This window comes from Pseudopipra pipra, chromosome 5 (genome assembly GCF_036250125.1).
Source record: "Pseudopipra pipra isolate bDixPip1 chromosome 5, bDixPip1.hap1, whole genome shotgun sequence".
In the NCBI taxonomy this organism is placed as follows: domain Eukaryota; kingdom Metazoa; phylum Chordata; class Aves; order Passeriformes; family Pipridae; genus Pseudopipra; species Pseudopipra pipra.
The window spans coordinates 75069885-75083564 of NC_087553.1; the positions used below are offsets into that span (position 1 = coordinate 75069885).

The 13680-nt window shown below is 53.4% G+C and overlaps 1 protein-coding gene across 8 annotated transcripts in view; it reads left to right on the forward strand.

Annotated features, from left to right (window-relative positions):
• The window catches only part of SHANK3 (SH3 and multiple ankyrin repeat domains 3), a 265221-nt gene that overhangs the window by 85183 nt on the left and 166358 nt on the right, over positions 1–13680 (forward strand). For all 8 annotated transcript variants that reach the window (XR_010430985.1, XR_010430983.1, XR_010430984.1 and 5 more), the window contains exon 11: positions 9351–9417. Coding sequence is in view for 5 of the 8 variants with exons in the window: in XM_064656805.1 (XP_064512875.1) it covers positions 9351–9417 (67 nt within the window). In the remaining 3 variants the exon portion in view is untranslated. The remainder of the gene's footprint in view (positions 1–9350; positions 9418–13680) is intronic.

Consider the following 13680-nt stretch of genomic DNA (forward strand, 5'->3'; position numbering starts at 1 on the left):
GCTCCCCAACATGGGTGAAACACAGAACCAACATCTGCTGCTTGATGTGCCTTAAAAAACTTGGTCCAGCCTAACCCCAAAATTTTTAGCTGATGTGAGAACATCCAAACCATTATTTTTATTAATCAGCTCCGTATTTTTCATGTCGTCACTACAACCACAACCTTGTCCACCTCCATCTGTTCTCCCCCATCAGGCAGGTGGGTTTTAAGGGCTGTGGGTTTCTGGGAGGGCGTGCAGAGCCTGCTGCTTGGGCTTCCCAGCTCTGGCTGTAGCAGGAATTAAAATAATTTATGGAGACGTGGAGTTCCCACTGGCACTTGGAGGGTTATTCGACCTGGTGTGGGTTGAAAACGCAGCACACCTTGCTCGGATTTGCTGCCTGAGCGGGAAAACATTTTGGGCTCAGCGTTTCAAAGTGTGTTTGTTAACTTTCAACATGAGAATTGATTAAAGCTTGGGGGCCTCTGAGAAATCTGTGATCGGGCTGAGGCTCTTTGTCGTCCTCAATGATCAGGTAAAATGAACAACCCGGCACTTCTGACCTCTCCTCGTTCAGATTAATTAAAAGCTTGCTCAGGATCCAGATCTTAAAAGCAGATTTGCTGCCATGAAAACAAACTGTTAGTGATTTTTGGTGCCTTTTTGTTCCCTTCAGAGTGTCCATGTTTTCCCCAGGTGGGTTTGGGTCCCTTTTGGGGTGAGTGTCCCCAGCACCTTTTGCTTCTCCAGGCACAGCCGAGGTGTTGCCTCTGCAGTGCTCAGATTATAGAGATATAAACCAACATACAATCAGTGTAAAGTTGGACAGAAATCCTATAAAATCATATATAAACCATACAAAATCATTTCTATCAATATCCAACAAGCCTTGCTTGTGGAGGGGGGGGCACTCCTCTTGTGTTTCACTTGTCGTGGCTGTTTGGGCCTGTTGGGAATTACAGGAAAAGGAAAACCTCTTCCTCCTGAAAATAAAAATCCATGAACCCCCTGGGGTTTAAACAAATGAAACACACACATATTTGTGTGTCTCTTCTGGTCATAACCCAGATGGCCTCTGGTGGAGAAAGGTAAATGTGTCCTATCATCCATTTCTGGGCACAAACATCCGGAATAAGGGTCAAGACACCCCTTTTTCCACCTCCTCTGAGCCAGCCCTGGAGGTGTTTGGCAAACCCTGCCTTCCATCCCAGGGGATTTTTTTTTTCTCCGTGCCGAGAAAATCGAAATTTGTTCTCAGATTTTAATCGCTTTTTTGGCAAAGTGAGCGGATTCTGTGTCCTTCCAGCGTCGCACCGGGGGGATAATTGATCACCAGCCTCCTGCAATGCTCCTGTGAGGTCTGAGGGGAGCAAACCCACTGCTGTCAGCCCTGCCCTTGGCAGCCGAGTCTTCCACGTTCCTTTTCCAGCTCCCTCCTTCTGAAAGGAGGTAAAAAAAAAACCCTCTTGGTTTGTCCCCAGCCTGGACATTTCAGGGCAGATGGATCCTCTCAGCCTTGGAAACACCTCCTGGAATTACATTTTTATTTGTGCAGTGTCACTGTTGGCTTGACTGGGGTTTAGTTTGGGGCAAGTGCTGCTTCCACAGGTTGATTTCTGCTTCCTGATGCCTCGATGGTTGTTCTCCACCTCGTGCTTGAGCACTTGATTTCTCCATTCTGAGTGTAACAGTTTGTACCAGCCTGGATTTCATCTTTCTCGTTTCAGATGTGGTTGTTTCTGTCAGCCAGACTCATGACCTTGTCAATCAATATCAGTGTGTTCTGCTTTTGTCTTTTAATAAGTTTGACTTTCCCCAAATTTAGGGAAATTAACAGTAGAATTATCTCTGGGCAGGCTGTACCAGGGCCTCCCCACCCTCCCAGTCAGGAATTCCTTCCCAATATCCCACCTAACCCTGCCCTCTGGCACTGGGAAGACATTCCCTGTGTCCTGGCACTACCTGCCAACGTGGGAAGCAAAGAGAAGGAAACTGGGAAGCAAAGAGAAGGGCAAAGGGTGGATAACCATAACTGAAAATATGAAGACAAGTTCTGACTTCTTGGTAGGGAAAGGACAAAGAAAGGAAGGAAAACAGGAAATGGAGAAAACAGGGAGTGAATTTTGGTCAAGGTCACCTGCAGTGTCCCTCTGTTAGAGCTTTGTTCATTGCCCAGAGAGTGATTCCACATCCCTGGAAGTGTCCAAGGCCAGGTTGGAAGGGGCTTGGAGCAACCTGGGCTCGTGGAAGGTGTCCTTGCCCATGGCAGGGGGTGGCACTGGATGAACTTTAAAGTCCCTTCCCACCCAAACCATTCCATGATTCTGTGACAGCGGCGACATTCCCGCTCCACACGCCCTGTGGTTTGGGAAGGAAACCTTCCCTGCTCCTGTGGAGCTCCTGCCTCCTTTCCTCTCCTGCCTGGCTGTGTGCAGAGGTGTCAGCTGCCCCCAGGTTGCCCCAGGACAGCTCTGTGCCTTTGCTGCTCCGGGGCAGCACTGAGGTGTCTCCCCGGCTCATTGAGCTCCTCGTGTCCATCACGGTGCAGCTGAACTCTGCACTCCTCTCTGCTGGAGTGAGGGAGAGCAGCCCAGGAGACTCTCTGGCCAGGAATGATTTTCTGTCACGGTGTGACAGGCTGGAGGTGGGTTTTTTGGGAGGCAGGCTGAGGGATGAAGCGCGTGTCCGAACGGGAAGCGCCCCGGCCTCGTCACCCACGCGGGACACGTGTCCCTGCTCCCACGTGCCGCCTCCGTGGGCACCAGAGGCACAGTCTGCTCCCCAGGGAGCAGCTTTCCCTTTCCCTGATCACCTTCCCCTTTCAGTTTTTATTTAGCAGCTCTCTCGAGGCCTCCTCAGAACCGTTTGATTTGATTTGTTTGCTCTCCCTTTTCATTTGGAGTTTGTCTTGTAAAAATTGATCAGGTTTCTGGCCTCCTGGCTCCCTCCCACTCCTCCTCCAGCCTTCAGTGTGAGACTGAGCTAATTCTGAGTCAGATGCCATCTCAGCTTCCCTTCTCCAGAGGATGCTGCTGACTCGAAATCCTCCCTGACCCGCAGCTGTCGCGCTCCAGGGGCAGATGTTCCCTGGAAGTCTCTGCTTAGGCTGAGCCAGTAGCTCTTGGAAGGTCTGTCATCTCAAATTGTGGTGGTCAGGACAGTTCTGGACACAGATCTAGAATCAGAGAATCCCAGGATGGTTGGGGTTGGAAGGGACCTTATAGATCATCCAGTTCCAACCTCCTGCCATGGGCAGGGACACCTCCCACTAGACAAGTCCATCCTCAGGGGCACTGGCACTATGACCAACACATGTTCCCAGGTACTGCTGTTGCCTAAAGCTTCTTGTTGGTCTGGAATGCTCTGTGCTTCTCCTTGGTGCTAATTCAGCGTGTTTATGAGCCCCTGAACCCTTCAATGCCCCTCTCCCTCCCACCTCCATGGGCAGGGACGTGGGTCCAAGAGCCCATGACGTGCAGAGTGAACCCACCACGCCACAAACCAGCCCTCACCTACCACTGGCAAACCATGACAGGCCTCAGTTTTTAAAGCATGGACACCTCAGAAACTGGAAATTCCCTTTATAATAAAAGCTCACAGAACACAATGGCTAAAACTGTCTAGGAAGGAGCAAAGCCTCCAGGAGAAATGCTCAGATCCTGCCCTGCCCCGCTCCAAGAGCAGCGGGGGCGTGAGATCAGAGGGGGCTCTTCCACCAACCTCAGCTTCCCTGAGCTGAGTGAGTGACCACACAGAAAAGGGGACAGAGATGGGGCCCTGTGCTGCCTGCAGGGTGCAGAGCAGGGCTGGAAGTTGGGTGTCCCCAGAGGTGTTGGACCTGCCCTGTGCACACTGTGTGCCTGGCAGGCGCCGGGGACATCGGGTTTGTCCCTGCCCAGCTCTGCAGCTCGTGCCCAGGAGGGGTGTGTGGTGCCTGCAGGCAGTGTGGGGTCTGTGGTGCCAGTTGTGTGGGGTCTGACCCCGGTGCCACCCCCGGGAGCAGCAGCCTGGCTGTGTCTGTGCAGGGGCAGCACCAACTGCTGCCGACGTCTGGGAGCTCCTGCTTGTCTGGCAGCCCAGATGGAGCTGCCATATGTGAGCAGGAGGGCTGACCCAGGGGGAACTGCCAGACTTCTGCAGGTCTGGGACAAATACGGAACGTGCCTGAAGTCGGGCTGGGCAGGGGGAAGGTGGAGAACTTTGAGCAAAGGGCGGGTGTTCAGCGGTGCCACCTGAGTAAACGACAGGAGGTGGTTAAGGAGAATCATTCTGTTGTCTGGGATAATGGAGAGGTGGGAAATCATCAATAATTGGGAAAGTCAAGGCTGGGTTGGATGGGATTGGAGCAACTTAGTCTAGTGGAAGGTGTCCTAGCCCATGGCAGGAGGTGGAAGGAGCTTTAAGGTCCCTTCCCACCCAAACCATTCCATGATTCTGTGATACAAACAGCTGACAATAGTCTGGTGTGGTGACAGATCCTTCTGCCTGAGCAGAGCTGAGAAGCTTCACTGTGTTGTGATGCTGATTTGGCTGCCTGCACCTCCCTAAAAAGCCATTTTGCACTCCAAGGAGGAGTGACCTGTTCCTGCCCAGCAGCACCTCTGATGATCCCTCCCTTCCTATCCCATCATCTCCTGGAGATGGTGCATCTCACCTGCCTCCCCCAGGGCCCTGCTCTGCCTTTGTGCCCCGTGGCCATCACTGCTCCTGGTGCCTTTGGCACACGTGGGATGATGAGGGTGAAGTTCTGGACTTCTCCAAGTGTTTCATGTGCAGCTGAGAAGCCCCCCTGGGAGCAGGGTGTGGGTGGGCTTTGATGTGGAGCGAAAACAGGGGAGTTGGTTTGATTCAGAGGCTCTGAGGAGGGGGTCTGTGCTTTTCCAGGGATGAAGATCCATGAACATCCCAGCATTTTCAGAACCACTCTGGCATCTACTCAGTGTTCTTCTGACCCTCATCCAGGTAACTCCCTTTTGAAGCATCATCAAAAACATAAACTCCTGCCACGGAACTTGGTCTCTTTGCCTCCCTCTCTTCCTTTGTCTCACTTCATGAAGATTTTTTTGGCAACTGGATGTTTCCCTTTATCAGTTGCCTGTGGCTTGGAGTCGGTGACTCATGGACAGTTGATAGGTTTTGCTGCTCTTCTGTCTCCCAGTTCCCCATTCTCCTGCTCTGTGTGACCATTCCAAGGTGACATCTGCAGTGGTGGCAGTGCTCTTTGTGAATATTCCAAGGTGACAACTCCAGGGGTGACAGTGCTCTTTGTGAATATTCCAAGGTGACATCTGCAGTGGTGGCAGTGCTCTTTGTTTGTGACTATCCCAAGGTGACAAATCCAGTGGTGGCAGTTCTCTTTGTTTGTGACCATTCCAAGGTGACAAATCCACTGGTGGCAGTTCTCTTTGTTTGTGACCATTCCAAGGTGACAACTCCAGCAGTGGCAGTGCTCTTTGTGACCATCCCAAGGTGACAACTCCAGCAGTGGCAGTGCTCTTTGTGACCATCCCAAAGTGACATCTCCAGGGGTGACAGTGCTCTTTGTGACCATCCCAAGGTGACATCTGCAGTGGTGGCAGTGCTCTGTGTGACCATCCCAAGGTGACATCTGCAGTGGTGGCAGCCAGTCTGTGAGCTTGACATGCCAGAGGACCTGGCCCTTCCTCATCCCAGGGCAGTGGTGCTTTACCAGGGGTGTTTTTAAGGATCAAGGGGCAGATAATGATGGGAATCCACCTGGATGTGCAGTGTTTGTACCTCTGAGGGCAAGTTCCAGGTGACTGAACTGTCATGTTGTTGCACCAGGAAAGTGATTCCATTTTTTTCAGTCTTCAGCTATTCTTCACATTTCCTGTGTAAAACAGCACATTCCAGGTTGATCAGGACTCTTACCCTTAGAAATATTCCTACCTGAGCCCTCCACAGGACCACTGAAATCCTGGCTGTGGCACCAGGATCATCAGGATGGGTTTCATATCCCTTTGTGCTGTGGTTCTTCCTTCCTCAGGGAAGCTGCAGCACTGGGAGCTGGAGCTCCTGTCGTGTCCTGTCGTGTCCTGTCACATCCTGTCCTGTCCCATCGTGTCCCAAGTCCTCTGTGTGGAGGCCAGGGGCTGACAGCAGGCACAGAGGGGCTGCAGGGCTCTGTCTGGCACCCAGAGGTGCCACCTCTGTGCTCCTGTTCTTACTGCATCAGTTCTTCATGTAACCTAAAGCTTGTCTTCTTCCTCATCCAAGCTTTGAGATCCCTTTCGGAGCTGGAAATGTCTTCCCATAGGAAAATCCATCCATCTTTGCTCTCCATCATACATCAAAACTTGGTGAAAGGAGAGAACAGCTCCTCTAATGTGAATATACAGTGACAGCTCAGAACAAGAAAAATTAAATGTTATCATAAAAGCAGGCCCAGGGTGAAAGCCCAATTAAGTGGTTTCAAGTTGTTTAACCAGCCTGTGATCTCTGGTTTATATTTGGTGGCATCTCCTCTTTCTTTCCTTTAGAGATGACTGAGTTTACCCAGGGAGATAAAAATAGGCAGGTTGCTGTTGGATTAAACAGCGTTGTCACTTTGATCTCATGCTGTGGAATGACTCAAGGTGTTACAGCACTTCAGAAAATAACCCTGTGCCAGAGCCAGGATGTGGCTGTGGCTTCTCCATCCCTGGAAGTGTCCAAGGCCAGGCTGGATGGGGCTCGGAGGGCTTTTCCAACCTCGGGGATCCTGGGATTCTGTGACTCCCCATCCACTTCAGGGGTCATTCCCAAGACAGACATCTAATGAGACTTGTAATTTGTACTTTGGATTTTTGGTGGAAATCACCTTTGGATGGTTTTGAACTATGTGTTAATTGTTCATCTGAGGAACTTTGAAGTTCAAACGCTCCCTTCCAGTCTTTTGTCAGTTTGGTTATTTTTGCTTCCGCGTTTCCCCAAATTCAGGTCATTTGCCCTTCTATACAAAAACTGTCTTTGCCTGTGACCTTTGGGAGAGCAGATCTTATAAATATATATGTGCATATATAAGGAGAGACAGAAAAATCACAATTTGGAGCAAGCTTGGGGGAAAACAGAGAGTTTGACTCAATTTTCTCTTGCTCTGGCCTAGTTTCCCGAAGGCAGGAGGAAGGTTTCCTTTCTTGCAGCCTTCACTGATCACTTCCAGCTCTGGCTGAGGAGGTGGAGCACGAATTCCGGGCCTCAGAATACAAAAAAAGTCACATAAACATTGTTGAGCTGAGGGCAGTGGGACTGTTTGTGCTGGGGAAGGCTGTAGTAGAGGTGTGTGTGTGTGCTCTGAGTCACCGGGTAAATATATCCCCCCGGCACACGTTGGGGCTGAGATGAAAATGAGCCTCCTGTTGCTGAAAGCTCTTCTTGTAGGAGGGCAGGGAAGTGTTCAACAGCTGGAGCTGCCGGGGTTGCCCTGGATTTCGTGTCTGGGGGGGGTTTGGGTGCTGCTCCAGGGCTGCTCTTGCACACAAAGGTGTGTGATGGTCCCAGCGTGGGCGGCTGCGTCCAGGCGGGACCTCACACAGCACCAGCACTTTGTTCTCACCCAGAATCAACTTGAGCTGGTTCCTTCTCATTCCCAAGTAACCTGTGGGTGCTGCTCAGAGAGGACACCATCCTGAGGGGCTCAGGGGTGACTGGGTGTGCTGGGGAAGGGCCGAGGTGGCTGCGGTTCGTGGGGGCATCAAGGGCACGGTTCAGCCAAGCTCAGTCCAGTTCATAGAATCATGGAATCACAGAATCACAGAATCACAGAATCAGCTGGGTTGGAAGGGACCTCAGAGATCATCAAGTCCAACCCTTGATCCACTACCACTGTGGTTCCCAGCCCATGGCACTGATGCCACATCCAGTCTCTTTTTAAAAATCTCCAGGGACGGAGAATCCCCCCCTTCCCTGGGCAGCCCATTCCAATGGCTGAGCACCCTCTCTGCAAAGAAATTCTTCCTGATATCCAACCTAAACCTCCCCTGGCACAACTTGAGACCGAGCCCTCTTGTCTTGCTGATGGTTGCCTGGGAAAAGAGACCAACCCCAGTTCCTCTGGCTCGTCTCCTGGTTTGTTTTCCTGAGGGTCAGGGGTGGATTTCATGTGCTCTGACCCACCTCACTGGGGTTCTTTCACGTGTGACAAGGATGTTTTTGCACCTTGTTCTGAAGCACTGGGTTGTTCTGCCAGCTGGGATGTGCTGCTGGTTTGGGGGTTCTTTCCCCAGGTGTGTAAGAGGTCAGTGATGTCTCTGCCTGTTGGTTGAAGTGTTGCTTCAGGAGATGGTGCTTTAGTCTCTCCTCTTAATTGCATGTTAACCTGCCTTCAGAGAATCCCAGGATCCCCGAGGTTGGAAAAGCCCTCCCAGCCCATGGATCCACCCCGTGCCCCATCCCCACCTTGTCCCCCAGCCCAGAGCACTGAGTGCCACGGCCAGGCCTTCCTGGGACACCTCCAGGGCTGGGCACTCCAAACCTCCCTGGGCAGCCCCTGCCAAGGCCTCACCACCCTTTCTGGGAAGGCTACTGGTGTCCTGCAGCTCCCCAGGACAGGAGCACCTGTGGAATCCCTTCCCAGAGCAGGACAGACCAGCTCTGTCTCTTTTGCCAGCAGACCCACGTTCAGCTTCCCCTCTTTCCTCGTTCTTTTGGGTTCTCCAAGAACCTTGTCCCTTTGGGGTTTCCTTCCTGTGGAGTGGTGGGAAAAGCAATGTTTGATGTCAGTCTGGAACGCTGTGGTTTTAGTGGGGGGAGCTGCTGCTGCCAATGCCCGAGTGGAAGGGGCTCCTCGTCTGAGAGAGACCGTGAGCTGGTTCTGTGGATCTGTGGGGGGGGGGCTTGGCTGCTGGTAAGTCCCCTTTCCTCAGGAACACTCTGCCCAGGGCAGTGGTGGACTCCCCACCCTTGGAAGTGCTCAGAAGCCCCGTATCTGTGGCACTTGGGGACATGGATCAGTGCTGAACACGGTGGTGACGCTGTGTTGACGGTTGGACTCGATGATCTTAAAGGCCTTTCCCAACCTTGACAACTGTGTGATTCTAACTGGGATCACTGGAGAGCTTTAGGCCAGGGAACACATTGTCAGGACCCTCAGGATTGATTCGTGGCTGGTGTGTCACCCCCAGACCCCGAGCAGAGGGCACCGTCCCTGTCCCTCCCCGAGCCATTTGTTGCCCTCCCGCTGCACGAGCCCTCGACATACGCTCACTCCACGGGGCCAGGGGGTTCCACCTCGGGGCTGGGGGAGCTGAGGCAGAAGGATTGTTGGCTCCTTCCCCACGGGAAGCAGCTGTTGGCAGCCCACGTGGCATCACCCCTGGCGTCGGGGCCGCTCGGAGCCGCTGAACCCTCCTCCCTCCGTGTCTTCGCAGGTGGCCATCATCGCGGGGAACTTCGAGCTGGCCGAGATCATCAAAACCCACAAAGAGTCCGATGTTGGTGAGTTGGATCTTTCTCTCTGCCCCTTTTCTCCCTTTGTGCCTCGCTGGGGAGCCCAGGGCTGTGTTGGGGGGGGGAGGTTGGTGGGTTTTCCCGGTGCCGCCGGTTTGGGTTTGGGGAGTGGCAGAGCTCTGCTTTCCTCCCGGGGCCATCCAGGCTCTTCATCCAGTGTGGCTCAGGCTGCCCAGATCAGGAGTTAACCAGACCCTTGGGCAGGAGTCAGGAGCAGCTCTGCAAAGCTCTGCTGTAAAACCCTCACCTCTTCCTCTCTCTCTGCATCCTGGAGGCTGCTCCATTCCAGAGCCCCTTCCCTGCCAAGGCCATTAACTGGGACTGGTGCAAGGAGGGGACATTCCCTGCCTTGCAGTGACAATGGTCACGGAGCTGCCCCACGCTGAAGGTCCTGTGAGGAACAGGAGCAGCTCTTCTGGTTGTATTTGCTTTATGAAGGGATATTTTGGGATTTCGTCCTTTTCCCTTGTGTCACCTCTTCTGTCCCTCTCCGGTGGGGACGTCACCATGTGATAAATGCCACGTGAAACTGAGCTTCAGATCAGGGATAAAATCGACACTTGTTGAGTTTTCTTGAATTATCCTGAGAAGTTTATTGATCCAGAGCTGTCAGTGGAGGGAAGAGTTCATTCTCAGCACGTGTCCCTCCACAGAAGGTACAGAGTCATCAGGCCAGCAGGGGAAAAAAGACTTCAGGAAGAGAATCTTGGCTGTGAGGGACTGGCCCAGGTTGCCCAGAGAAGCTGTGGCAGCTCCTGGATCCCTGGAAGTGTCCAAGGCCAGGTTGGCTGGGGCTTGGAGCAACCTGGGCTAGTGGGAGATGTCAGGGTTGGAACTGAAAGGGCTTTAAGGTCCCTTCCCACCCAAACCCTCCTGGGATTCTGTGAAAATCCTGAGATGACTGAAAGACAATTGGAAACAGTCCTTGTGGAATTTGCAGCAGGCAGCAAGTACTGAGCTTGGTTCTTGGAAGTGGCTGTGAATCCAGAAACCTGGGCCCAAAACATCCTTTATCCCTCCTTTTCTCAGCTGTTGCTGATAGAAACAGCTGCTGAGAATTTGGGGGAAGGCTTAAGAGCTGGGAAGGACACGGGGAAAAGCCTGAAAATTCCTCACGTGAACGGTGATGACGGGAAAGTTAATTAATTAATGAGAAAAGTGACTGTCTTTGCTGTGAGACAAGTTTTGGGTTAGGTGACCTCCAAAGGTCCCTGCCAGCCTAAATTCTTCTCCGTTGGACTCCGAGCCCGTGATTGACTGGCTCAATTATTTTCACTGAAAAAGTGTGAGGGAAAAGGGCAGGAAAACATGTCAGGTGCAATGAAACGTCGGTGTTTCAGCCGCGGCTGTTTGTGTAAAATAGGTCAGGGAACGGCTGCAAACTAATCACACGCCAAGCAGCGGGTCCAGATGGCACCTGCCCGCGGTCAGGGGGACTGGCACGGAGCTTCCCAGGGAAGAGAGATTCCCAGGGAGGAGAAACTGGGTTGGGAAGTTCATTAAGAGCTGAGGAGTGTGTGTCGGAGAGGGGGAGAGCTGCTCATGTCCCTGAGGGTGAGGAGGGGCATTGGGAGGAGAGCAGGAGAGCTGCTCATGCCCCTGAAGGTGAGGAGGGGCATTGGGAGGAGAGCAGGAGAGCTGCTCATGCCCCTGAAGGTGAGGAGGGGCATTGGGAGGAGAGCAGGAGAGCTGCTCACATCCCTGAGGGTGAGGAGGGGCATTGGAAGGGAGAGCAGGAGAGCTGCTCACGCCCCTGAGGGTGAGGAGGGGCATTGGGAGGAGAGCAGGAGAGCTGCTCACACCCCTGAGGGTGAGGAGGGGCATTGGGAGGAGAGCAGGAGAGCTGCTCATGCCTCTGAGGATGAGGAGGGGCATTGGGAGGAGAGCAGGAGAGCTGCTCACACCCCTGAAGGTGAGGAGGAAGGGCTTTTCTTGGTGTGCCCTCCCCTCTGGTGGTTCCATCAGAACAGGTGAGGGATGTCGGAACCAAGAATCTGGGAGGATTTGTTAAAATTGGAGGTGATGCTCTTGGAGAAATCTTCCTCTCGAGTGGCCCACGTGGGGCTGGGGTTGCTTGGGATGAGATTTGGTGCCCCCACCATCAGACAGGGCCACAGAGGACCTGCTGTGCTGCGCTGGGGGAGGAAGGGTGGTTGGCAGGGCTCCAGGGGACTCCATCCCTGTTTCCATCTGGATCCAGAGCGCTCGGCTGAGCTGGAGCCGTCCCCTCTCCCTGTTCCTTGCCTCAGAATGCAGAGCAAGCCCAGAGGGTGAGAACTGAACTTCCCACAGGGGAAAATAACCCAGAAACTGTTCCAGGAAAGCTCCCGATGGGCTCCATCTGCTGTCAGGACTGGCCAAAGGCAGCTCACTGGGAGTGAGGTGCCCAGTGTGGGTGTTGGAGGGTCCCTGAGGGCTGTTTAAAGCCCACTGGGCTGAAGGACTCCTCGTGTGGCTCCTCTGGGTTCCCAACCCACGGGTTTCCACTCCAGAGTCCGAGCACTGCTCGTTTCATCAGTGCTGGGCCGAAGAAGGTCAGAGTGGAAGGCTGCAAATCCAGGGATGAATCCATGCTCTTCCAGTGTTTGTAGAGACTGTGCAGTTGGGCTCCTCCATCATTTCCTTATCCCTGTGTCACACGGATCTGCAGGCAGAGGGTGCCACGAATGGCAGCTGCTGAGCTTTGGCTCCTTGGTTGGACTGGAGAGAACTGGATTTAAGAGAACATAAGGGGTTGGATTCAGAGGGATCATCAGTGCCATCACACATCCTTGTGGCACATCTTGGTGCCTGTTGGTCAGTCCAACTCCAGGATCTGGAGCAGAGCCTCATCTCCCACCGCTCCAGGAGGGTTTGGGGACGTTCTCAGCTCAGTGATGCCCTGGGGAAACACCTGGGGCCCTTTTTCCAGCAGCCTTGGGGTGGTTTTGTAGGAGCTGCACAAGGAGAGCTCGCTCCGAGGTGATCCCAAGGGGAGGTGTCCCATTCCCACACAACTCCTGCAACTGCCAGTGGGAAAAGGGAACGGGAGCACCAGCAGCCAGTCAGTGGGGTCAATGGAAGTGGGGTGGTCTCTGGACCTCAGGACCTCTCTGGGATGCCTCTGTGTCCGTTTGCTCGTCCCGTTGGTGCTCAAGTCTCAAATCCACACCAGCATTTATCAGCCCAGTGTGTCATTCCAGTGAGCAAAGCCAGGTGTGCACCACGTCCCCTGCTCTCACTGAAACACCTGCAGTGGTGCTAATTGCTCACTGGGGTCACTTCAGTCGGATCCTGTGCCAGCTGCTCCATAATTTTCAAGATCCATCTTTTTGGTAAGTTCTCTCAGCCTGGAAGTTTTCAAGTCTTTGTTTTCAGCTGATCAGAAGCTGCCTCTGCTTTGTCGTCGTGGTGACACAGGGGCCTCTTCCTGCTTCCTTTGGAATAACCCTGGCCCAGGCTGCCCAGAGAAGCTGTGGCTGCCCCTGGATCCCTGGAAGTGTCCAAGGCCAGGCTGGACAGGGCTTGGAGCAACCTGGGCTGGTGGAAGGTGTCCCTGCCCATGTCAGGGCGTGACACTGGGTGTGGTTTAAGGTCCCTTCCAAACCAAACCATCCTGGGATTCTCTGAATGTGTAAAATACAGGAACAAGGATGGCTTGCACAGGAACAGTTCTCACTGTGGAAAACGAAGTTTCCAAAAAAAAAAATTTTTGAGCCTTTTGCTCAAGAAACTTCACAGCAATTCCCAGTGGGATTCTGTGGAGTGACCCTGTAATCCTTCAGCAGGTGGTGAGGGGTTTAAGGAGCCTTTGGCTGGGAGGGTGGGGAGGCCCTGGCCCAGGTTGCCCAGAGCATCTGTGGCTGCCCCTGGATCCCTGGAAGTGTCCAAGGGCAGGTTGGACGGGGCTTGGAGCAACCTGGGCTGGTGGAAGGTGTCCCTGCCCATGGCAGGGGTGGGACTGGATGGGCTTTAAGGTCCCTTCCCACCCAAACCATCCTGGGATTCTGTGACTCTCTGAAAGGATCTGGGATAAGCTCTGCGCAGTTCTCGGGATCCTCCCACTGCCCTTTCCAAAGCTGCCTCCCCACCTCTGGAGCTTTTGAAGGAGTGTTATAAATACAGGCCAGGGACTCGCTGAGCTGTGCTGAAAATTCTTTTGAACTTTGCTGCAGAAGCTTTGGCTGTTCTGATGTGAATGTACAAAACTGAGCTGAGCAGTCGCTGCCGGCCTCGGAACTGGGGGGGAAGTTCTGAACGCTCCATTTCGGT